At 39.3% G+C, this 27,296-nt stretch overlaps 1 protein-coding gene across 3 annotated transcripts in view; it reads right to left on the minus strand.

Moving 5' to 3' along the window:
• The window catches only part of ACSF3 (acyl-CoA synthetase family member 3), a 239,209-nt gene that overhangs the window by 191,993 nt on the left and 19,920 nt on the right, over nucleotides 1–27,296 (minus strand). The window contains exons 2-4 of one of the 3 annotated variants that reach the window (XM_069085544.1): nucleotides 15,237–15,339; nucleotides 1,783–2,502; nucleotides 18–173 (exon numbers count right to left, since the gene is read on the minus strand). In XM_069085544.1, coding sequence (XP_068941645.1) covers nucleotides 18–173; nucleotides 1,783–2,475 — 849 coding nt within the window. In that variant the 5' untranslated portion in view covers nucleotides 2,476–2,502; nucleotides 15,237–15,339. Of the gene's footprint in view, nucleotides 1–17; nucleotides 174–1,782; nucleotides 2,503–6,042; nucleotides 6,396–15,236; nucleotides 15,340–27,296 lie in introns of those variants that run through there. The other 2 variants (XM_069085546.1, XM_069085545.1) reach the window with 2 other exon arrangements.

Consider the following 27,296-nt stretch of genomic DNA (forward strand, 5'->3'; position numbering starts at 1 on the left):
AAGCTCGTCAGACTTACCACTTTGGCATTGAATTCAGGCAGCATAACACAGGTAGCTCCCACCCAGAGGGGACAAAGCAACTTGTTGACCACGCCATGGACATGGTGGAGTGGAAGGACATGAAGGATCACATCATCTTTCTGCCATGCCCATTTGTCAACCAGCCCTGTTATCTGGAAGGAAGCACAAACAAGGTCTTGGAGTGCGCCAAATGACAGGAAGGCATCAAGGATTGCTGCTGTGACTTAAATAGAGAATAATGATCCCTGGATAACGGTTCCTATCTAAAGCTACTAATGATTGTCAGCTTTTCAATTTGAAATACACATACTGGGTAATAAACAAGTTTCCAGGGAAATGGTGACCAAAAATGATTAAAGAGAGAAGAATGATTTAATTTAAAATATTTCCTTAGAAATAAAAAAAATACATATACATCAATGAGAAATGTTAAAGCTGGAAGAAACTTCCGAGGCAACTAAACTAACCTTCCATTTTACCGATGAGGAAAATGGTACCCAGGGAGTCACAAGGCTAATAAGAATCAGGGGTAGGATTTGAACTCAGGTCTTCCTGACTCCAAACTCAGCATTCTTTCCATAGCACTTCCCATAAAGTCACTATTTATTTAAAATGTTTCTGCCACTTAGTGCATTTAGTGCCTTAATCATTTTACCTTATTTAGCTTCCAAAAGTGATGTCGGTTAATACAAAATGATACATAACTGTATCTTTTAATCAATTAGGAAGCATTTATTAAGTGCCTAACAAGACTGTGCTAGGCACTGGGTTAGTGTGTGAGGAAATACAGACAAACATGAAACAATCCCTTCTTTCAAGGAGAAAACATGCACATATATAGACCTAGACAAAACTGGTGTAAGTAAATTTGGGGCTGAGGAGGCACAAGCAGTTGGAGGGATCAGGAAAGGATTCATTTAAAAGCTAATTCCTGAGCTGCATCCTAGTGAAAGAGAGGGATTCTTTCAGGTTGAGGGTGACATGCAAGATGGCCAGTGCAAAGGCAAAGATCTGGGGAGCGGCGCACCATGTATGAGGAACAGAAACAAGACCAGTTTGGCAGCACCACAGAATGCAGACACATGGGTGATGTGCAATCAGGCTGGTAAGATAGGTTAGGCTCAGGATGTGAACAGCTTTAAAAGCCAGACATATTTTGTCCTAGAGAAAACAGAGAGACATGATCTGATCTGTGCTTACAGAAAATCACTTGCAACTGCGTGGAGGGTTAGTTAGAAAGGAAAGAGATTATTCAGCTAAATGACACGTGATCTTCACATGATTGAAAATTAACCAAGACCTAATTCAGTTAAGAAGGCAGCTAGACAGTCCAGTGGACAGAGCACTGGGCCTAGAGTCAGGAGACTACAGGTCATATGTGGCCTCAGATACTTCCTAGCTGTGTGACCCTGGGCAAGTCACTTAACCCTGTTTGCCTGAGTTTCTTCATTTGTAAAATGACTTGGAGAAGAAAATGGCCAACTGCTCTAGTATCTTTGCCAAGAAAACCCAAACTGGGGTCACAGAGTCAGACATGACTGAACAACAACAATTCAGCTAAGACCGTGGTTCCTTTATAGTTATCCTACAGAAAATTAAATGGATGGCCCTCCAAATTTGACCTCAGTTTATCAGCTCCTAAGTCCATAGTCTAAGCCAGGGAACTCTCACTGAGACAATAATTGGCTAATCACAAACCCTCTCCCGAACATTTCCCACCAGGGCAGATCCTATAGCAACAACACAAACAAGTCAACTCACCACCGCTTTTAGATTCTGATGTGTACTTAGGACCCCTTTGGGTCTTCCTGTCGTCCCACTTGTGTAGATGATCATGGCCCCTCTATCTTTCCACTCTAACTGGGGAGCATGTTCTTGGGTTAGCTCATCAGCTTCTCCGTCATAGACCTTGGACGTCAGGGGCAAAAACGACACCCCTATCTTGTTAACAATGGGCGTTAAAAGATCCACATACTCATGGCCAGCAATGACCAAAGAGCTCTGGGAGTCCTGGATGACATACTCTAGCTCGGACACTGGGTGCTTCTTACATAGAGGAACAGCAATGCCTCCACTCATCCAGGACGCCCACTGAGCAATGACATAAGACACGTCATTGGAGCAGATGAAGGAGATCCTTTCCCCCTGAATGTCTCCACTTGGACAGTTGTGAATCTTGCATATTTCCTGGGACAAGCGAAGGCTTCTATAGTAAAGGTCTTTGTATGTATACTGTCCATTGTGGTCAACTAGGGCGACTTTGTCCCCATATGCCAAGGCTCTGGTGAACACTGGAGTGATCTTTCCTGAATAGACCGCCCTAGTTGTGTGCAGATGGTTCCTGAGATGGCCATGTTTTTTGAATCTCAAGGAACCCTGACCACAATAGACCACAGCATGAACCAGACGCTGGAATGACAAGCTCGTATGGAGAGGCTTCAAGTTGATAAACATTTCGCCTAGATTTATCTAGGTGCAAGGCTGCAAAAAGAAATAGGAACAAACATGTTACTACCTATGTTACCATTTATACAAACATAGATATTTTCCTTACCACATAAAAGAGGCAAATCTGAGTCAGAACCTCTTAATTTTTAAAGCCTTAATAATATCAATAATAATAATATCAATAATATCAAAATGAAATTTAGCTTAGTTTTCAAGGCTTAAGGTAACACACACAAATGAACTGTAGATACTTTTGCAATGTACTATTTTTGAGAATTTGAATATTCGTGGATCAATTCTTAGCACTCTCTTCCCCCTTTTCCACCAGGTGGACAATGAGCCAGTCCCAGAGCTGAAGAGGAGGACATTGTGCCGGATCCTATTTGGGAAACTATAGCATTTTCAGTGATCCCAATTTGCTCCCTGTCAAAAGGTCACTTTGTTTCATTCTAGTGTTGCTAACATGCCTATGTATCATGCTAAGAGCTCAGAATTATTAAAATCCTAGGATAACCCTCAAAGTAGTGAAGAGATTCATGGCAGGTGTAGACAGGCTGTAACACATTACTAATAATGACTTGCACACAAGAAATGGTGGAAGAGTCATCATGAAGAACAGAATGACTGGAAAAGGAGGCAAATCAGCTGTATAAGAGGAATGATGGATAGCCTGCACACTGCATAGTATCCAGTCAATCAATTAATAAACATTTATTAATCACTGATGTGCCAGGCACTGTGCTGTGCCAAAAATACAAAGAAAAGCAAAGACTACTCCCTGCCCTCAAGAAGCTGACAATCTAACATGCAAACGGGACATATACAGGATCAGCTGCAGATGATCAACAGATGAAAAGCACTAGAATTAAGGGGAGGCAGGGATCAAGAAAAGCTTCTTGCAAAAGGTGAGATTTTAGCTGAGACTTAAAGGAAGCTGGGGAGGCAGAGATGAGGCAGGAGAGAATTTCAGGCACATAAGATAGACAGTGAAAATGCCCAGAGGTAAGGAGATGGACTGTCATATGTGGGGTGCAGCAAGGAGACCAGTAATGGTCTGCAGAGTACACATTTGGGGGAAGGGCTGTAGGGTATAAGAAGACTGGAAAGATGGAGGTGGGGGAGGAAGGGCTTTGAATGCTTTTTTGGTCCCAGAGGTGATAAGAAGCTGTTGGAGTTTACTGAAGAGGGGCTTGACATGCCCATGTCTGTGCTTCAGAAGATCACTTTGGCAGATGGGGAGAAGATAAACTAGAACAGGGACAGACTTGTGGCAGGGAGACTGATCATATCATATTAAAAGACCTGGAAAAAGGACATTACATTAGATATAGGGAAAGACGTGAATAAGAACTGCAAATGACACAGAGACGCTGATAGTGCAGCCATATGCACTGGTTGGTGGAAGGAGACTGCATCCTGGGAACACAGATCCCTGGAAGCACTGAAGGCTGGAAATGTCCCACCTCTAGGTTTGCAAACCTCACCTAGAAGACACATTAGTTTAGGAAGTTTTTAAACACATGCCCAATAAATACCACATTCCAGAATAGATTCAAAATGGACATGCGACCTAAATATCAAAATTAAATTAGAAGAGAAGTAAATCATATTCTCTCACAACTTTAGTGGGAAGGGGAGGGAGGCAAGTGTTCAGCCAAATAGAAATGATAACAAAAAATGAAAGAGACAGTTTTGATTGCATGAAAATTCTAAGTTTTACATAAATCATAAGTTTTTGCACGGTTTTTTTGTGGTAGCCAAAACTGGAAACAAAGTAGAGGGTTACACAACAGATAGGAAATGTCTGAAGTCAAATTTGAACTCAGAAAGATGAGTCTTCTTGACTTCAGACCCAGTATTCTCTACTTCACCACCTAACTGCCATGGTAAATTGATTAGTTTTGCTGGTTTTCTTTCTTCCCCTTTTTTCTTCTTCTTTATTATTTGGGATGGTTTTCAGGGAGAGGCAAGGACACATTGGGAAATGGAAGTAATATAAAAAGTAAAGATCAATAAAATTTATTTTAAAAACACATACACATAGCTTTTTTTGTAGTGGCAAAGAATTGGAAAATGAGGGGATGTTCATCTACTGGGGAATGGGTGAACAAATGGTGGTATATGAATGTAATGGAATACTATTTTGTTCAATGAGAAATGATGAGCAGATGGCTTTCAGAAAAAAAACTAGAAAGATTTGCATGAACTGATGCTAGCCAAAATGAGAACCAAGAGAACACTGAACACAGTAAAAGCAACATTGTGCAATGACTGACTTTGTTAGACTGACCTCTTCTGAGCAATGCAATGATCTAAGACAATTCTGAAAGATCATGTTGGAAAATGCTATCCACATACAGAGAAAGATTAAGGAGTCTGAATGCAGAGTGAAGCAGACGATTTTCTCTTTATTTTTGTTGGTTTTTTGGTATTTTCTTTTTCATGGTTTTTCCCTTTGGTTCTGATTCTTCTTTACAATGTGACTAATGTGGAAATATATTTAATATGATCATACATGTTTAGCCTATATCAGATTGCATGCCATCTTGAGGAGTGGGCAGTAGATGGGGGTGGAATTTAGAACTCAAAATCTTATAAAAGTAAATATTGAAAACTAAAAATAAATAAAATACAATTTAAAAAACAAATTAAGAAACACATATATAATAAAACTGCTAAAGAACAAAACCAAGATGCTAATAAAGTGAAATATATTAGAGGAAAGTTTTGAAAGATTAAAACATTGGCAAAAATAAAACCTTGTTGAATAATATGAATAATCTTGCTAAAGGAAGCTAAACTCTTCTCAAAAAGGGGGCTCAAGGGGTGGCCAGGTAGCACAGCGAGTAAGAGCACTGGCCCCAGAGTTGGGATGACCTGTGGATCAAATCCGGGCTCAGATACTTAGCACCACACCCAGAAATAACTGGCCATGTAACCTTGAGCAAATTACTTAACCCCAATTGCTTTAAAAAAAAAAGGGGGGGGGACTCAAATGAACAGATGAAGAAATATAAAGAAATACACTTTTTTTCATCTTCAGCATTATAGGAATAATCATGTTTCCTACTAGCACATGATAACACAGTAAATGGAAATTTTAAAAATCACGTCAATTTTTATGCTAGAAGGGAGACATTTACTTTGTAAAAGTTCAAATGCCATGCCAAATGAGAGACTGACACCCTCTTCCCAATACCTAACAAACCTCCTGCCCTTTACAACCTGACTGCAACCTACCATTCCCATTTCGTGACACACCACTCCTGTTCTCATTCTCTATGGTACAGCTACACAGGACTTCTTACTCTTCTTCATATGTGACATTCTACTTCCCAGCCCCATGTCTATGGATATCACCCTCTGCCTGGAATGCCTTCCCACCCTACCTCCACCACTCTGGCTAAGTAAAAGCACAAGCCTCTCCATAAAACCTTTCCTCATTTCCCCAACTGCTCATGCCTTCCCATATATACATATGTATGTTGTGATAGTAATGCAATATAAAGATTCCCCTGTATTGGCTTGGTTTTCAAATTGATTGTGTTAAAACCCAGAGCTTGTTAATCCCACCTGTGGGATGGACTTGTTGACGTGAAAAGAGAGTCCTGAACTGGGAGGAGCTGTTGACGTAGATTTGGAGAGACACAGGAGAGAGGCAGAAGAACTTTTTGGAAGCAGCACTTGTGGAGGCAGAGAGAGACTGAGAGGATTGCTGAGGGCCACTTTGAATTGCCCTGGACTTTTGAGACCTGCCCCCGGAGCTGCCAAGGACTGAGGAGACATGGCTGTTTTGCTGGTACTTTGTCTGTCTGTTTTGATGTTGTTTTGCCAGATTTGTCCACTGGTGAAAGACAGTGCTGTTGTTGCAGAAGTCCTGGAACCTGGCTGTTGGTTAAGAGCTCCTGAGACTGTCCTGCAGACAGAGTGAATACTGTCCGCTGGTGAAGGACAGTGCTGTTGTTGCAGGAGTCTGGGAATCTTTCTGTTGGTTCAGAAGCCCCAAAGAAGGATTTTCTTGTTGTATGTTTACAGAAATCCTGGGAGAGGGTTTTGCTAATGTTTTCAGGGGTCCTAGGACTGTTCTGCAGACAGAGGATGAATTAATGAAGACACTGGCAATGTATCTTGTGGCCTTGCTAAGCTTTGTCTCCCTAGGAACAAAGATTGCTGAGAACTTGCCTGTGTCAAGATGAAGATAAGACCTCCATTTGGGTATTAAGTGCTGTGCTTAAACTTGTTGCAACTCTGGGGTAGATTCAATTGTGATCCAGGGGTGGGGAACTTTTGACCTTTTTGTGTTCTATGATGGAACAAATGAATGTACTTTACTTATGATTGGAAACTAATCTCCATTTGAGAAGAGGGGCTTTGTGATGGACTAAATGAATGTACAGCCTAGGGGTGGAGTAGTATTTAGAACAGGGACTTTGTAATTGATTGAATGAATGTAAGGTCCTGGGGTGGGGTAGTACTTGGAGACTATTTAATCACACTTAGTAAATGCTGTATTTTTAATGATGTCATATTTTGATCTTCTCTGTTCTTAATTTGTCGCTGAATAAAATGGAGAGCACCTATGATGGTATTTTGAACCTTGGGAAGTTGCCTTTCCTTGGCATTACATTACATATGTATACATGTACATATATATGTACACATGTGTATGTGTGTATGTATGTATGTATGTGTATGTGTGTGTATATACACACATTTCCACTGACAGAATGTAAACTCCTTGAAGGCAGGAGCAGTTTCATTATTACCTTTTGCCTGGCACTTTTAAAAGGTTTCTGGATTGATCAATTGGTTATTTTGATGGATCCATGATTTCATCAGTGTAGGGACTCGACTAGTAAGGATTACAATACATCTGCTCCTTTTTGACCTATGCAACCAATGTCCAGGTCTTTCTGTACATCACCTAACAAGAACCATCTCTTGCCCCTCCCCCTCCCCCCCCCACCACTGGAGGTCTGCCTCAGATTCTTTAGTATTATAACACTGATGTTATCCATTTGATATCCCACAGAAGAGTGACCTAATTAATGTGGTAAGTATCTAGTGTAAGTGAGGCCTCTCCAGGAGGGCTGAAGAGCTGGCTGCCTTTCAACTGGAGTCCTTCGGTGAGTCAGAGAGCACGCTGACCTGGGAATGCTGCCCCCAAAGCCTCCTGCAGCTCCTTCTGATTTTCTCTATTAGCCAAATTTAGCCTGATGACTAGAGTGTAATTTGTGCAAGTCCCACTGGACACAGGATCTTGCCACAGGGCAATTCTTCCCACTGAGAATGCTAAGCTAGAAGGCAATTAAGTGGATATGTATAAGTCTCTTTTCAAAATACTTAAGGATAAAGTGGGAGTGGAGGACTTTTCCTAATTACTTATGCACCAGTAACAGTTTACAAATTAAGTTTAACTTAAAAGTTCAAAAAATCAAGCTGGCCTCTTGTTATTTAGAGTATTAGAACTTTATTTTCATGGAGAACAAAACTGAAAACATCTCATTCTCAATGTGAACAGCTTAACTTTGCCAGAACCTATCAGGGTACTGTACCCCTAATCTAACAACCCTTTCAGGAATCCCTTCCTCCTTCCAGACTGTCCTTTAACAGGAAAAATAAAAGGTACATTCACTGTCCCAAGACTTGGGTCCAATACACAGAAATTATAGTCAAAGCAGGAGATGGGATGGAATGAAATGGTCTGTTCATTGGAACGGGAAAGCCATATGACACTGGGGAGCTTACAGGAAAGAACCAATATGGGGAGAACAGGAACAGACAGATGTATAGTTATAAGGTCAGGACAGTTGGAGAAGCAGAGAGGAGATAAAGGGAGGAACTGGAAAATGGCCAAAATTGAGGGGCTACTGTTGAGTTCTCTCCAAGCAGAGTCATTTGTGCTAAAAGGATTCTCCCTTAACAAGCAAAGTTCTTCCACCCCAGCCAGCCTTAAAGAAGGACAAGACCTCCACTCAGGCAAGTCTCCCTAACCTCTTTAGCAAAAGCCAGAGGAAGCACTATAATCTCAGGGGGAAAAGGAGCTTTTAGGGATAGCTAGGTGGCGCCATAGTGCATAGAGTAAGGAAGATTCATCTTCCTGAGTTCAAATTACCTCAGAATACTTCCTAGCTGTGTGACCCTGGGCAAGTCACTTAATCCTGTTTGTCTCAGTTTCCTCATCTGTAAAATGAGCTGGAAAAGGAAATGGTGACCCACTCCAGTATCTTTGCCAAGAAAACCCCAAATGGGGTCAAGATGAGTTGGAGATGACCAAAATGGCTGAACAACAACAAATGGAAATTCAATAGCTGAACACTTGCAATGTTTAACCTATTTCTTCCTGAAATGATCTCTCATTCCCCACCCCAACTCCAAGCTTGGGGCTAATTTTTTTTTTTTAAAGCAATCGGGGTTAACTAACTTGCTCAAGGTTACACGGCCAGTTATTTTTGTGTGGGTGCCAAGTATCTGAGGCCGGAACCGATCCCAGGTCTCCTGACACTGGGGCCGGCGCTCTTACTCACTGCGCCACCTGGCCACCCCAACTTGGGCCTAATTCTTATCATGATCCAACTACACCCAAAATTGGACAAAGAGAAGACAAACAGATAGCCCTAGAAAATGAAAGAAATTAGTCAGACAGAAGTAATAAGTTGACTTAGACCTCTCAAGTTTCAAACTAAATTTTTAAAAATCTAAATGATTCCTTCACGCATATGCCAGACCTTCAAAATCCCACCAAGATGGTCACCATTGACAGGGAGGAGAGGAAAGACAGGTATGGACACCTACAGGTCAAGTCTTCCCCTCCTGGGCTTTCTCTGACAAGGCCCCACAAACCTCTTCACCTGGGAAGCTCACTCTGCTCTGAACTTCACACATTGGAAATATGCTCCCTTTCCCTTTGACTGGCTGGTTCTTCCCTGACTCACTTTAAGGAGGAGGCCCAGGTTAGCCATATGCTTATAGCTGCACTCTTGACTCTCCCAGACATTCTCAATTGGCACCTTCATTTATTCATTCCTCTCCCCTGTCAGCTCCCTTTGATGTACTATCTTCCCCCATTAGAATGCTAAGCTCCTTGAAGGGAGAGATTGTTTTTCTTTTGGCCTGTATTACTTGGCATACTGCCTAGCAGTAGTAAGCACTTAATAAATGTTTGATGACTTGAAGGTTGAACATTCAAATTTGTAAACAGAATTCCTGCTTTAAAACAGAAAATCTGGTTCCTAGTTCAGAAAGATCTAGGAGAAAATCATGAATAAAAAGAAAAATACAAATCAAAACACCTCTGAGGTTTTATTTCATATGCAGTAAATTAGCAAAGATGACCAAAAAAAAATAGTAATAGTCAATGCTGGAGGAGATGCAGGAAAATAGTGCCTGTGGTCACTCAAAGACCAAAGCATAGGCCAAAAGAGTGGTAAAAATACTTCACCTAAAAATAACATCTTGGAAGAACAAACAGCTTACAGACACCCAGAACTGGTTGAACAAAAACACCTGACACTTAGGACAATGCCCCCTCTACCTTGGGAATTAAAGTTAAAAATCAAGAAACAGACTGGAAAAAATGAGCAAACAACAACCACAAAAAAGAACTTGACCACAGGAAGTTACTGTGGTTAAGAGGGAAGATCAAAACACAAATTCAGAAGAAGTCAACAAAGTCAAAACTACTATATCCAAAACCTCAAAGAAAAATGTGAATTGCTCTCAAGTCCAAAAGAATTCCTGGAAGAACTCAAAAAAGATTTTAAACCTCAAACAAGAAAGGTGGGAAAAATTGGGAAAAGAAATGACAGAGGTGCAATAAAATCATGAAAAATGAGTCAAAAGCTTAGTACAGGAGGCACAAAAAAAAATGAAGAAAATAATACCTTAAAAAACAGACTAGGCCAAATGGTAAAAGAGGCACAAAAATCCAATGAAGAGAAGAATGCCCTAAAACCAAATGAAAAAAGATACACAAAAATTCACTGAAGAAAAGAACTCCTTAAAAAAGTAGAATTGGTCAAAGGGAAAAGGTGATACAAAAGGTCACTGAAGAAAATAATTCCTTAAAAATTAGAATTGAGCAAGTGGAAGCTCTAATGACTTCATGAGACATCAAAAAGTAATAAAACCAAATGAAAAGAATGAAAAGATAGAGGAAAATATGAAGTATCTTATTGGAAAAACAAATGACCTGGAAAATAGATCAAGGAGAGATAATTCAAGAATTACTGAACTATCTGAAAGCCATGGTCAAAGAAAGAGCCTGCACACCATCTTTCAAGAAGTCATCAAGGAAAATTGTCCTGACATCCCAGAAGCAGATGGCAAAATAGAAATTGAGAAAATACACCAATCACCTCCTGAAAGAGATCTCAAAATGAAAACTTCTAGGAATATTACAGCCAAATTCCAGAGCTCCCAGGTCAAGGAGAAAATACTGCAAGCAGCCAGAAGGAAACAATTCAAGTATTATAGAGCCATAGTCAGGATATCATAAGATTTAGCAGCTTCTACATTAAATGATCAAAGGGTCTAGAATATGATATTCCAGAGGGCAAAGGAGCTTAGGATTACAACCAAGAATCACCTACCCAGAAAACTGAACATAATTTTTCAGGGGAAAAAATGGATTCAATGAAATAGAGGACTTTCAAGCATTTCTGATGAAATGACCAGAGCTGAATAGAAAATCTGACTTTCAAATACAAGACTCAAGAGAAGCACAAAAAGGTAAAACAAGAAAGAGAAATCATAAAGAATTCAATAAGATTAAACTGCTTATATTCCTACACTGGAAAATGATATTTATAACAAGTCCTAAAAACTTTCTCATTATTAGGGCAGTTAGGAGTATTCATAGAGAGAAAGCAGAGGTATAAGTTAAATGTGATGTAATGATATCTAAAATGAAATAAAATTAAGGGGTAAGAAAGAGGAATGCACTAGGAGAAAGGGAAAGGGAGAAGTAGAATGGGGAAAATTATCTCATATAAAAGAGGTATGAAAGAGGTTTTACAGTGGAGAAGAAGATAGAGAAGGTGGGGGAAGGGGGAACTTTACTCTCATTGGAATTGGCTCAAAGAGGGAATAATATAGACCAGACCTGTAAAACTTGGCAGTAGGTAGTAGCCAAAATTAAAATAGGCTAAATTTCTTCAGGCCGCAGACAGGTTTTTAGTGGCTCATTTTCCAAGTATAGGTATAATTAATGATTAAACTATTTCCCAAATAAACCATATTTTAAAAAAAAGAAATTTCAATTAATATCAATTACACTTATTACTTAAGACTTTTATTTATAATGAAATCACATTAATGTTAAAAAAAATTACTTTTCTAAGCTGTATAAATTTTAATACATTTTTCAGGTTTTCTTACTGTTTACATTTAGAAATGACTGAAAATACAGTGAAAAGATGTGATTCTTGCTATTCTCAGACTAGAGACAGACTGATGATGGTTGGTTGCCACCAGTTATGAGACAAACAGGAGAGAGTATGCAGTGGCAACCCACCCACCAAGTGACATGAGGGGCACAAAAAAAGTGACTACTGGAAGGTGGGTTAAGTAGGGCAAGGAGAAAGCACTTGTTACATTTTTTCTTTCTTTTACATCATATACATTTTTTTCAGTTACCCAAAATCCTTTGGTGGGCTCCAAGAGGGCTCATGAACCATATGTTGTGCAGTCCTGACATAGACACTCAGCTGGGTATAGAAATCTATCTTATCCTACAGGAAAATAGGAAAGGAAGGGGATAAAAGAAGAGGAGACGGGGGCTGATAGAAAAGAGCATAGATTGGAGGAGGCGGTAACCAGAAGCTAAACACTTTTGAGGGCAGACAGGGTGAAAGGAGAGAAAGTAGGATAAATGCGGAAAATAGGATGTAGGAAAATACACAATAATCTTAAGTGTGAAAAAATTTTTACAGCAAGTTTCTCTGATAAAGGCCTCATTTCTCAAATATATAGAGAACTGAGTCAAATTTACAAAAACAAGCGCCATTTCCCAGCTGATAAATGGTCAAAGGATATGAACAGTTTTCAGAAAAAGAAATCAAAACTATCTACAATCATATGAAAAAATGCTCTAAATTACTGATGAGAGAAATGCAAATTAAAATAACTGCCACCCCACAACTATCAGATGGGCTAGTAAGACAGAAAAGGAAAATGACAAATATTGAAAGGAATGTGGGAAAATTGGGACACTACAACATTGTTGGGTGGAGTTGTGAACTAATTCGATCATTCTGTAAGAACAATTTAGAATTACACCCAAAGGGTTATCAAACCACATATATCCTTTGACCCAGAAATACCACAACTAGGTCTGTATTTCAAAGAGATAAAAAACAAAAAGGAAAAGGACACACATGCACAAAAATATTTATAGAAGCTCTTTTTTGGTGCCAAAGCATTGAAAATGGAGGGGATGATCATCAATTGGGGAATGGCTGAACAAGTAGTGGTATGATTGTGATGGAATAACATTGTACTATAAGAAATGATGCTCAGAAAAACTTGGAAAGATTTACATAAACTGATGCAGAGTGTAGTGTGCAGAACCAAGAGAACACTGTACATAGTAATAACAATGCTGTACAATGATCAACTGTGAATGACTTAGCTATTCTCAGTAAATACAACAATCCAAGATAATTCCTTAAGGACATATGATGAAAAATGCTATCTACCTCCAGAGAAAGAATTGATGGAGAGTGAATGCTGATCGAAACATACTTTTTTAAACTTTATTTTTCTTGGGTTTTTTATTTTGTTTTGACCTTTCTTTCACATGACTAATATGGAAATGTTTCACATGACTACACATGTATAACCTATGTCAAACTGTTTGCCTTCTCAATGAGGGAGGAGAAGAGGGAGGGAAGGAGAGGCTTTGAAATTCAAAATTTTAAAAAACAAATGTTTAAAATTGTTCTTACATGTAATTGGGGAAAAATAAAATATTTACTTTTTTTAAAAAAAAGTAACTAAAATATCCATACCTTTTTATCCCACTGCATGGTGTATACCTGATAGAGGACAAAGATAGAAAGACAGGTCCTATATATACTAAAATACCAATAAAACTTAAGAAATTTACATGGTAGCAAAGAATTGGAAACAAAAGTAGGGCTCAATCAATTGGGAAATGGTTAAACAAACTTGTAGTACATGAATATAATGGATACTGCTGTGCTCATAAAAAATGGAGACTACCAAGAATTCAGAGAAACATGAGAAGATTTATATGAAATGATACAGACTGAAGTAAGCAGAACCAGGAAAACAACATAAACAATGACAACAACAATGTAAAGAGAAAAAAAAAGTATGAAACTAACACTGGGTGATTATAATGATCAGCTTTGGCCCCGAAGTTGAGAAAATGCACCTTCCTTGCCTTCACTGAAATAACAGAGCATTACGGGTATGAAACACTGCATATGTTGTCAGACATGGTTGATGTGTTGGTTAATATCACTGATCTGGGTTTTCTTTCTTTTATATTTTTCAACTAGTTGGATAAGGGAGGAAGGATGGATCTATTTGGAAATGAATGTAATATCAATAAAAATAAGATACAATTTTAAAAAAACAAAAGGGCTAGGGATGCTAGACAACTCAGCACAATTTCTGAAATTTCTGAAAAAAAAAAAAAGGATAATGATAATGCATGATAACTTATTCTGCTCCCTACAGCCCCAGAACAAGATGTCACCTAAACAATTTACTTTTGCCCTTAACTCACCTTTGTCTCTTTGTCTTCTCATAACATCCATCTCTCACTTTCTCTACATGCAGCTCTCTCATGCTCTGTGGTTATGTCTCTGATGACTGGTATCACCTCGCTGTGCTTTTTTCCCCCCTCTATTTCTTTCCAAAAAGTAAACTAAATTGCTTTTTACTTATCTATAGCCTTCTCTTCAGGTCAGTGGACCTAACCAGGGGTAACTGCTACCTCTAGCACCCTACAAAGGTTGGGAGAAGATGAACAGCTTAAATGTCTTCTTCTTCCCTTTCCCAAAAGGTAGTGCAGAAGACTTCTGAGGCAGAATTTTGGCAAAACAAAACAAAACAAAACAGAAGTACATTTTGCAAACCCTATTTCTAGCTTCAACAATGCTACTTTTTGAACATTATATGGGATTCTTACTTCTTACGGCTAAAGTCACATTATCTCATCTGGTTCTATCAAGTATACAGTTACTGAAATAGCCAACATTTAAATAAGTGAGATTCTGACACACAGAACTAAATTATGGCTGAGGCTTAACAAAGTAATGGTGTATTGGAATGAAAAAAATATTATAATTATTTTTAAAGTCACATTAACATATCTGTTTTGCCCCATCAAAAAAAAAGTTCCAAAATGCATTGCTACTTTCTACAAACCCCTTGAATTTTTTTTTTTTTACAATAAAGAAAATCTCCATATTATAAGGAAACATCTGGGGTAGATTTCTGAAAAGAAGACAAGAAAAGCAATAAACACATGGGATATTTTTGTGGAAAGAAAATAATAATGAAAACCTAACCATGATAGCTTAACATGCTTTCCACTCTCACACCTAACAAATTCTTACAAATCCTTTGGTATTTGCTTTGCAGGCTGGAGAGAAATATGAAAACAAAGCAAGCCTGCAAATAAAAATGTGACTACTACAGTCTCTCTAGGTTATGGCTTCAAGGACAGATTCTTGCTGATGAAAGAGAAAGAGAGATGTTAACAGGGGTGTTAATTGGAAAGAAACTCCACTTACCAGAGTCAAGCTAAAAAGCCCAGTTTTCCTGGCAGCCAGCTCACTGTTCCAAGAGAAAGTCTGTACGGTGGAGTGAAATCCTATCAGATTATTCCATTTGTCCCTATAAGGCACAAAGAGCAGGTGTTGGCTGCAATGTCACAACTAAAAGAATCCAAAAATTACATTATCCTCTTTTCACCATGGAATCCTTTCAGATTAACTAGAACAAGAAGCTCCAACATGAGCAGGTCCAATGCTCTTAAAAGACTTCAGAGAATTATCTTGGTATACACCCATGGCAGCATCAGTAGTATCACCATAAGAAACAAGGCATGTTCCCAGCTATTTAATACTACTGTTACAGAAGCTTAAATGAGCTAACATGCCAGGAAGGAACTGGAACTCTAGGTTGTTTTGGGCAATTTCTTTGTGAGCATCAATCTTGAGCTGGAAGGAAGAACTGTCTCTGAATCTCAGTTTCCTCATCTGTAAAATGAGGGCTTTGAGTTAGAAAATCTCTAATGTCCTTTACAATTCCAAACCCGTGATCAGATGAGCCTCCAACTCAGAGAGGCCTGTGCTCTACGCCTAGGTCTGGCACTAACTGCTATGTGACCTGTGTGTTTCCTGGCAAATCAAATGAGAGGGGTAGACCAGCTGACCACCTTCCACTTCTAATCCTCTATTTTCCTATAACAATACTAGGCTCTTAGCACTGACTTCCTTTGTAACTTCTAGCAAATATTGAGAGTAAAAATCTCCTAGATAAATTTCCCCATTAAAAAAAATTAAAACGACATCAATAACTTTTCAAAGTAGCTATGATGGGGAATTAAGTGATAATAAAGAACTCTTAAAAGTGGTAATACTATAAATGATCAGGCATTTCATGAAAAGCATTCAGACCTCCAGAGTAAATTAAAGTGATACCCCCAGAAGGGTAGGAAATGCAGATACAAATCCAGGCTTACTGAAACATATGACCTTTATTCCATAGTCCTCACTCTGGATGGAGTGAGTACGGCAAAAATCACTTGAAAAATATCATAGCTGGCACACTGAAGGTTTTGTGGTGACAGCTAAGATCTGAGTTTGCACAGAGTAAGATGAAGCACAGACTCAGCTAGGGGAATGAACACAAAACGTAATAGGAAGCAAATATCATTAAAAAGCAAAACAAATAAAAACATCATGTTGGTGCCAGGGTACCAAATGCCACACCTTCAAATATACCCCTGGACAACTCTACTCTGCCAGGATACAATCTGGTGCCACATGAAAAGAGACACACTCATTGGTGGTAAAGTTTGGGTGTCGGATACTAATTCAGGAACAAAATAAGTAGATGTATTCGTGTTCCAGGTTCGGCACTTATTAGCTGCATGAGAACGGACAAGTCAATTTACCTCCTAGAGACTATTTCCATATTTGTAAAATGGGAATAACACTTCCACTACCTCCCTCACAGGGCCGTGAGAAAGAGGTTTGTCAATCTTTAATAGCTAGATAAGTGCGTGCTGTTGCTATTAAGTACTAGTGGGAAAGGAATTCAGCTTGGTCTGTTTGGCCCCAGAGAGCAGAAGGAGAAGCAAAAGGTTGCAATTGAAAAGAACAAATTTAGGCTTGGTGTCAGGAAAAACTTCCTACTAATTAGAGCTGCCAAAGAAAAGAACATTAATAAAACACAAAAACACACAAAGAGAAATACATTTTTAAAAGAAACTTTCTTCTATTAAAAAGGTAACATGAATACAGGGCAATTTTGTCGCTACCTTGTTAAATTTAACATAAACTTAAAAAAAAGACCATATAAGAGAAGGTCATGGTTTCAGGTATATTCATTCCTCTTCTTTCTTCTTTGTATGCTGGAATTTTGTGTTTATTTGATGATTAAGCTCATAATTAAAAAGAAATCAAAAGAGGATAACCAACTAGAGCTATGAAAATTGGTGATGGCAGCCTCCCACTGGAGGTCTGAGCAAAGGCAGGGTCGCCATTTGTCAGTAATGTTGAAGATTGGATTCTTGTCCTATTAAAACAAATGTCATCTGAGGTCCCTTATAATTCTGAGATTCTGTAATCATCATCATTATCATTACTATTATGATTAACAGAAGAGAGATGAGGAAACTTCTTCTACCAGTGGTGGTGAGCACGTTCTCTAGGGGAGTTGTTTGAAACATGGAAGAGCTAAAAGACTTGGCCAGGGTCACACATAGCCAGAGTGTGCTGGGAGCAGGACTTGGACCTGGGGCTTCCTGGCTCTGAGGCTGGCCCTCTACTGCATCATAGAGCCTCTCACAATGATGATAACAACAAAGACACTTTATTTATGTGGACAGATCAGCAGAAGGTTGCAGATGTAGCACACCTGGATTCAGGAAGGCTTCTAACCAAGTTTTCAAGACAGCCTCATGGATAGCTATATAGATGAAGTATAGTTATGAGGACCTAGAACAAATTGAATGTTCTGACCAAAAGAGTAGTAATTAATGGATTGATGTTAACCCGGAAGGGGGTGGGGTCTCTAGTGGATTGTTCTAGGAGTAAGAAAAACAGGTAGAAACCGTAGAGATAGAGATTTTGGCTCAAACTTGGAGCACGTAGATAGGTGGTGTAGTGAATAGAGAGCTGGGCCTGAAGTCAGGAAGACCCATCTTCCTGAATTCAAAACTGACCTCAGACACTTATTAGCTGTGTGACCCTGGGCAAGTCACTTTATCCTGTTTGCCTCAGTTTCCTAATCTTTAAAAAGAGTTGGAGAAGGAAATGGCAAACTACTCCAGTATCTGCCAAGAAAACCTCAACTAGGGTCATGGAGATTTGGACGTGACTGAAAAAAATGACTCAACAACAACACAGAAAAACATCTTAAAAAGGAGTCATCCAAAAGTAAATTGGGAACGAGCTACCTCAGGTGGCTTCCTCTAGAAAGCTGCAAAAAGACTGGACAAGAGACCATCAAAGATGGTGGAGCAGGAGGAAGAAATATAGCCAAGGCCTTCCCCCAAATTTTCCCAACAGACATACAAAGAGAACCAGATCAAGTCATAATCAAGGAATACAAATAAAAATCAAAGTGAGACATTTTTCTAGCCAAGGTCAGAATAGAGGACAGGAAGAGGTCTGAAGGCCTAGGTAACCAGGACTATCTGGGAAGATGTTATACCCTGGTTCTAAAGTGGGGGCTGTAGTTATGTACCAGTGGCAAGAAACAATCACTGGTCAGGAAGGACAGGCTTGAGGCCATGGATGGAATGGGAAAAGCAGTCAACAAGCAGTGAATGACTCACTGACTGTAGAATAAGATCACAGACCCATTGTGGACGAAGGAGGGGACCTGCACAGAGGGGATGTGAGCTGAGGGGCAACTGATGGCCGCATCCTAGGGAGAGGAGGGGTTGGTTGCAGGTCTGAGGTTTTGAACCAGGAAAGGGAGAGAAGCAAGCAGCATTCATCACTCTGACTCTAGAGTAGGGTATTGGGTTTGGCTTCCAGCCCAGTCTGAGGCTTACAGTTGAGAAACCAGGACAGGAAGTTGAGAACAAGAGGGATTCTGTAGTTTTATCACTCTGAACCTGCAAAATCTACTAGCTAGATGACAGGGGATTGGGCCAGCAGCAATCAATCAAGTACAAATCTAACCACTGTGTCTCGGTCAGTCAATCAGTTAGTTGATAAACATTTATTAAGCACCTACTATATGCTAGTCACTGTGCATAGGGATACAAAAAGAGGCAAAAGAAAGCCCCTATCTCCCAGATTCAACTGAATTTAGGAGCTTGCAAAGCTCAGACCAGAACAGTGATCAGACTTCACCCTGGGTCAGACCACTTGGCACATGTTGGCAAGTCTCTGGTCTGGGCTGCCCCGAGATTCTGAAAGAAAGCAACACTCAGGGGCGGCTAGGTGGCACAGTGAATAGAGTACCGGCCCTAGAGTCAGGAGGACCTTAGTTCAAATCCCATCTCAGACACTTAAAACTTACCAGCCATGTGACCTTAGGGAAGTCACTTAACCCCAATTGCCCAGCCTTCCCCCCCCAAAAAAGAAAAAAAAAAAAAGGAAAACAACACTCAATGTGTTGAGAAAGCAGTAGTAGGACTCCAGACACAAATCAGAACCAAACAGGACCCAGATATTCCTTCCAGAAGTGTATGAATAGACAAAAATCACCACCATAAAAGAGTATGTATGGTGCCAAAGATACCCTAGACACAGACTCAGAAGAAAAGACTACCTGCAAAATATTTATAAACAAAGCCTAATAGGTAGTTAGGTGGTACAATGGATAGAGTGCTGGGTCCAGAATCAGGAAGATCTGAGTTCAAATGAAACCTTGATACTTGCTAGCTGTCTGCCCCTGGGCAAATCACTCCACCTCTGTCCACAGCAGCCTCTTCAACTGTAAAATGATGATAATAATAGCGTCTACTTCCCAGGGTCTACAAGGATCAAATGAGATAATATCTGCAAAGTGCTTAGCACAGTATCTGAAACATAGTAAGCACTAAATAGATGCTTATCACCTTCCCTATCCCCCAAGAAAAACTGCTAGAATTCCTAGAAGAAACAAATCAAGATTTTGAAAAAGTTTTTATAGATGAAATGGCAATGCTAGAAGAAAGAATGGGAAAAGAAGGGACAGTTTGGGAGGAAAGACTTAGAAGATAAGCTATCCTTGTAATAATACAGTGCCCATGTAACAGACTCTTTGAAAATCATAATGGAAAAAATAGATGCTAATGACTCCACAAGACAACAAGAAATATTAAAACAAAGTCAAAGGACTGAAAACATAGAAGAAAATGCAAGGCATCTCATTTCAAAAACAACTGACCTGGAAAACAAGTCAAGGAGCAATAATTTAAGAATCATTGCACTCTCTGAGAGCCATGACTAAGGAAAAAAACAACAGCCTGAGCATCATATTCCAGGAAATCATAAAAGGAAACTGCCCATATCCACTAGAACCATAGACAGAGTAAAAATAGGAGGAATTCACCAGTCATCTCCTAAAAGAAACCCCAAAGTGAAAACTCCTTGAGTTTCCAAGTCAATGAGAAAAATACTGCAAGCAGCTAGGAAGAAAGAATTCAGGTACCGAGGAGCTGTGGTGGGAGAGGAAAATGAAAGTGTGGAGAGGAAGCTTGAGGGTACTTATCTCACATAACTGGGGTACGTAAGAAAAAGACTATTCAGACAAGGAGGAAAGGGTAGGAAGAATAGGCAATACTTGAACCTTACTTTCATCTGATCTTGTCAAGGAAAGATAGAATACACATACATATATATACACCCATAAAGAAACGGTGTACAAAAACACTTAACAGGGAAATGGAAGGGAAAGAAGAAAGAGGAGAAGTAGGAATAAAAGGGAGAGGTATTAATTATAAGCAAAACAAACTCTCACCACAGTGGATGGAGCATAAAGTAGAATTTGAAAGGCTAAGAACCTGTGACTGTGGTCTGGGGGAGGAGAAGAGAAGAAAAGCATCAGAGCATAGGCTGATTGGATCAAGCACAGAACACTGGTGCTGAGCATAATACTCCCTTGCTTCTTTTTTGTAAAGAGGTGGAAGAGAACAAATAAAAGAGTATAAGCCGACAGGATGGAAAGAAATATACAATTAACAATCATAGTTGTTAATGGGACAAATTTACCCAGAAAATAGATGATAGCAAAATGATTTTGAAAGCAGCATGCTATTTGCAAGAAACATAAAGATTCAAAGAGAGTTAAAAGAAGGGGCTGAAGCAAAATCTATTATGATTCAGCTTAACTCAAAAAAGTAGACACAGCTATCAGAATTTCATTCAAGACAACAGCAAAAATAGAGTTGTTTAAAAGAGATAAGCGAGAAACTACATTCTGCTGAATGTTCTGTTAATTCATAGACAGAGAATTAATATCAATACTTAACATATATGCACCAAAAGGCATAGCACCTAAATTCTTAAAGGAAAAGCTAAAGGTGTTATAAGGAGAAATAGACACTAAAACTCTAATAGTGAGGGACCTCAAAGTATTCCCTTTCAGATCTAGAAAAATCTAACAAAAAGAAAGAAAAAAAATTAAGAACTTAAATAGAATTTTTTTAAAGTTAGAAATGATAGGTCTCAGGTAATTATTGGATGGAAATAAAAAAGCATACATATTTTCCACCTATGCAAGTTATTTTTATTAGAAATATCCATAAAACCTCACAAAAGCAGAAAAGCAGAAGTTTTAAAAATATTTTACTTATAATTCACTAAAATTATATTTAATAAAAGGCCACTGAACAAAGAACCAAAAATTAATTGGACAATAATTTTTCTAATTCTAAAGAATTAGTTGGTCAAAGAACAAGCTGCATAAACAATAGCTAATCTAAGTATAATGACAACAGAATGACATGCCAAAATATGGAATATGTAGCCAAAGTAATCTTTAGCAAGAAATATGTATCTCTAAACAGTTTCATCAACAAAAGCAAAGGGAAAAGAACCCAGATAAATGAATTGGGTACACAACTAATAAAACTACAAAACCAAAAAATGTAAAGCCCCATGAAACAACAAAAAGAAAATTCTAAAAATCAAAGATGAGATTTTACAAAATTGGAAGCAAATATACCATTGGATTAATAAATAGACTAAGAGCTAGCATTTTGGGGGGAAATAATGATAGATAACTTATCAATATAAAAAAACTGAATTCACAGCAAATAAAGAAATCATTAGAAATTATTTTCTCAAGATGGCGGAGTAGAAGCAAGACCTTCCCGCGGCTCTGGCTTCCACCCTCCCCAATCCATGTAAAAAGGGGACTCTAAACAAACTTTGGAGCTGCAGAACCCACATAATGACACAGAGAAGCTAACCTCCTGCTGAGGACCGCCCGGCAGGCCGGCAGGAATCGGCCAGCACAGCGCTCTGGGAGCCAAGCCCAGCCCCACTCCGAGGCTTTAGCCCCAGGGCGGGCCTGACCAGCCACCGGCAGGAGGGACTCCAGATCAGCAGCAGCTATGGCCGTTTCCAGATTTATCAACACATAGACACAAAGGACAAAGTGAGAGGTCAGTACAGTCTGGACTTTGGGACCAGTAAGTGGGAGTGCGTGGCTTTTACCCCCGAGGCGAGAAACCGCTGAGACAGCCAGCACAGCCTGCCAGTGCCACGTGCCGCCTTCAGCTCCTGGCCTGCAGAGTGTAGGGGGACCAAGCACCAGTCTGAGGGGTAATCGCTCTTGCTTTAACCTGCTTGAATCTGGATTGCAGTCTAGGGTGGAGGTCCTGGGGTGTGTGTCCAGCTTGCCAGAGCGTGTGGAGACCTCAGAGAGGGCACCCATCTAATACCTCTGGCAGCTGAGAAAACCCCAGCGTTTGGGACGAAAACTCCCCTGTCTGGTGGCAAAGTCCTACTGTGGCAAAAAGCCCAAAAGTCAAATAATTGAGTGGCAAAATGAGCAGGCAAAGGAAACAAAGCAGACAGAAGATTCCAACATTACACTCCTATTTTGGGGATAAGAAGGAGCAAGGCATGGAACAGGAGGAAATCAGTGAAGTCAGAACTCCTGCACCAAAAGCTTCAAAGGAAAATACAAGCTGGTTACAGGCCATAGAGGACCTTAAGAAGCAGATAAGAGAAGTGGAGGAAAAATTGGGAAGAGAAATGAGAACAATGCAAGAAAATTATGAAATGAGAGTCAACAGCCTGACTGAAGAAAATAATACCTTAAAAAACAGACTGACTCAAATGGCAAAGGAGGCTCAAAAAGGCAATGAGGAGAAGAATGCCTTAAAAAGTCGAATTTGACAGATGGAAAAAGAATCTCAAAAGCTCAATGAGGAGAATCATTGCTTCAGAATTAGATTGGAGCAAATGGAAGCTAATGACTTTATGAGAAATCAAGATGCTGTTAAACAGATCCAAACAAATGAAAGAATAGAAGGCAATGTGAAATATCTCTTGGGAAAAACCACTGACCTGGAAAATAGATCCAGGAGAGATAATTTAAAAATTATTGGACTACCTGAAAGCCATGACCAAAGTAAGAACCTAGAAAGCATCCTCCAGGAAGTTCTCAAAGAAAACTGCCCTGATGTTTTAGAACGAGAGGGCAAAATAGAGGTTGAAAGAATCCACCGATCACCTCCTGAAAAAGATCCCAAAAAGAAAACTCCTAGGAATATTATAGCCAGGTTCTGGAATTCCCAGATTAAGGAGAGAATATTACAAGCAGCCAGGAAGAAACAATTTGAATATTGTGGAAACACAATCAGGATAACGCAGGATCTGGCAGCTTCTACACTTAGGGATCGAAGGGATTGGAATGTGATATTCCAGAGGTCAAGGGAGCTGGGATTAAGACCAAGAGTCACCTACCCAGCAAAACTGAGTATCATGTTTCAGGGGAAAATATGGTCATTCAGTGGAATACAGGACTTTCAAGCATTCTTGCTGAAAAAACCAAGGTTGAATAGAAAATTTGACATTCAGATACAAGAAGCAAGAGAAGCATGAGAAGGTAAACAGGGAAAAGAAATCATAAGGAACTTATCAAAGTTGAACTATTAACATTCCTACATGGAAAAACAATAATTGTAACTTATGAAACTTTTCTCAGTAGGTGAAGAGATTAGAAATATATATATATATATATATATATATATATGTCTTTATATGAGGGTATGCGGGCATATGAATACATATGTGAATGTGTGTATATACGTTTACAGGTATACATAGATAGAGGGCACGGGACCAATTGAACAGGAAGGGATGATACTTAAAAGGTGAAATTGAGAGGTGAGAGGAGTATAATGAGAGGAGATGGGGAGAGACAGCTTGGGGCAAACTATCTCATACAGAAGAGGCAGGGGAAAATGCTTGCAATGGAGGGGAAGAATAGGAGGGCAGAAGGGAATGGGTCAACCTTAATCCTATTGAATCTGGCTTGAGGAGGGAGGGAAATACACACTAAATAGGGGATCTCACCCTCCAGGAGAATGGGGGGGGGAAGGGGATGAGAGGGGGGATGATGGGAGGGAGAGAAGGCTGGGGGGGGAGGGAAGGTGGAAGCACCCACTTTTGAAAAGGGACAGGATCAAAGTAGAGAATAGAACGGGTGGGAGGGAAATGTAGTCAGTCTTTTACAATACATCTACTATGTTATTGTTTTGCATTAGCCGCACATGTACAACCTATACTGAACTGCTTGTCTCCCCAGTGGGGGTGGGTGTCAGGGGGGAAAGGAATGAATCTGGGATTGTAAATTTTACAATCAAATATATATATATGTGTGTGTGTGTGTGTGTGTGTGTGTGTGTGTGTGTATGTATATATATACTATTATTAATACCTCTTACATGTAATTAAGAAATGGGATGTACAGGCACTGGGGCATAGAGATCCACTGGAAAAGTCAAAACGGGTATGGGAGAAAATATGGGAGGAGAGCAGATTGGAGGTGGGGATATCCTGTGGGACTGCTGTTTTGGGGGTATGGGTGGGGGAAAAACGGGGAGAAAATTTGTAACTCAAAATCTGATGGAAACGAATGATGTAAATCAGAAGTTAATAAAGCATTAAAAAAAAAGAAATTATTTTCTCAATTATATGCCACTTAAATGAAATGGATTTAATCAGTTCATAAACATTTTTTTTGGAGGGCAATTGGGGTTAAATGACTTGCCCAAGGTCACATGGCTAGTTTTTAGTGTTAAGTGTCTGAGGCTGGATCTAAACTCAGGTCCTCATGACTCCAGGGCCAGTGCTCTATTCACTGAGCCACCTAGCTGCCTCTCTCCATAAATATTTATTAAGCGCCTACCAGGTGCTAGGCACTGTGTTAATCACTAGGGATACAAAATGAGGCAAAAGACAGTCTTTTACTTCAAGGACCTCATAATATAATGGGGGAAACAACAAGCAAATAAATATGTACAATACAAGATATAAAGATATAGAATAAGTAGGAAATACTTAAGAGAGGGAAGGCACTAGAATTAAGAAGGGTTGAAGGGGCGGCCAGGTGGCTCAGTGAGTAAAAACACCGGTTCCAGTGTTGGGCTGACCTGGGGATCAAATCTGGGCTCAGATACTTAGCACCACACCCAGAAATAACTGGCTGTGTAACCTTGAGCAAGTTACTTAACCCCGATTGCTCTAAAAATAAATGAATGAATGAATGAATAAACAAATAAATAAATAAATAAGAATTAAAAAAATAATATAAAATATTGGGGCGGCCAGGTGGCTCAGTAAGTAACAGCATGGGCCCCAGTGTTGGGATGACCTGGGGATTGAATCTGGGCTCAGATACTTAGCACCACACCCAGAAATAACTGGCCGTGTAACCTTGAGCAAGTTACTTAACCCCAATTGCTTTTTAAAAAAAAAAAGAAGGGTTGAGAAAGGATTCTTATAGAAGATGCAATTATAATGGATTATTATCTACAAATGGATGAATATCTACAAAACATATAATGCTCAGATTAACAGAATATGAAGTAGAGAATTTGAATAATGCAGAAAAATAATTTGACAAAGATATAAATAAGCTCATAAAGAAAAAACAAACCCTAGTACCAGATAGATTTACAAGCAAATTCTATCATTCGTTTAAAGAACAATTAATTTTAAAATTGCCTGAATGGTTTGAAAAAATAGAAAGGAAAGAATCCTGTCAAAATCTTTCTATGATACAAATATAATCTTGATACCTAAGCCGGGAGGATCAAAAAAAGAGAAAGAAAACTATAGATCAATATCCCTAATGAACACCGATGCAAAAACTATAAATAAAATACTAGCAAAAAGGCTACAGCAACATATCACAAAGAGTATATACCACAAACAGATTGAGTTTGCCCACAAATGCACAGTGGGTTCAATATTAGAACCATATTAATAACAGCAAAAATCATATTATTAGAGCAATATATTTAGAAAAAAAATTTTTTAAACCCATTCCCTTAACATTTGTTTCTGTTAACAGCGCTAGAAAATATAAGAATAAATGGACCTTTCTTTAATATAAATAGCATGTATCTAAAACCAAGAGCTAGCTTTACATATTTGTTGTTATTGAGCAGTGTCTAATATTTATGAGCCCATTTGGGGTTTTCTTGGCAAAGATACTGGAGATATTAGTCATTTCCTTCTCCAGCTCATTTTACAGATGAGAAAACAGAGGCAAACAGGATGAAGTGACTTGCCCATGGTCACAGAGATATCAAGTGTTTGAGGTCACCTTTGAACTCAGAACTTCCTGACTCTAGGCCACCACTCTATCCACTGTGCCACCTAGCTGCCATATATAACGGGGGAAAATTAAAGGCCTTTCCAAAAAGATCAAGGGTAAAAAAATGATGTCCATTTTCATCACTACTATTTGATATAGTGCTAGAAATTCTAGCTATAGCAATATGACAAGAAAAAGGAATTGAGGGAAGAAGTACAGGCAAAAAGAATGCAAAACTGTCACATCTGCAGATGATACGATGATTTACTTAAAGAGCTCTAGAAAGTCCACAAAAAAATTTAAGTAAGTTTTTCTGATAGAAATCTTATTTTCAAGACAGAAACTGAATCAAATCTGTAAGAGTCATTACCTAACTGATAAATGATCAAAGGATATGACTGGCCAGTTCTCAAGAGAAGAAATCCAAATAGGGGAATGTGTGTGTGTGTGTGTGTGTGTGTGTGTGTGTGTTTAGAGAAATGCAAATGAAAGCAACTCTGAGGTTCCACTTCACACCTATCAGATTAGCAAATCTGACCAAAAAAGTGAAAAGGACAAATGCTGGCGAGCTGTGGGAAGACAAATACATTGATGTACTATTGCTGGGAGTTGTGAACTGGTACAGCCATTCTAGAAAGCAACTTGGAATACGCCCCAAAAACCCTTTGACCCAAAGGTTGTGTTTGTCCTTCCTTCTCGAAGAAGACCATGACATCAGGGACATGACGACTTATAGTTGACTTTGATTTGAGTGAGGGAGGGCTGTGCAAGGTCACCAGCCTCACTTTCTCCTCCAGAGCCATCTGGGTCCAGTGGCTATTCATCAGGACGACTGGAGATGGCCCAGG

This window comes from Petaurus breviceps, unplaced genomic scaffold (genome assembly GCF_028583685.1).
Source record: "Petaurus breviceps papuanus isolate PSGF00001 unplaced genomic scaffold, PetGlider_PUasm1.0 176, whole genome shotgun sequence".
Taxonomy (NCBI): domain Eukaryota; kingdom Metazoa; phylum Chordata; class Mammalia; order Diprotodontia; family Petauridae; genus Petaurus; species Petaurus breviceps.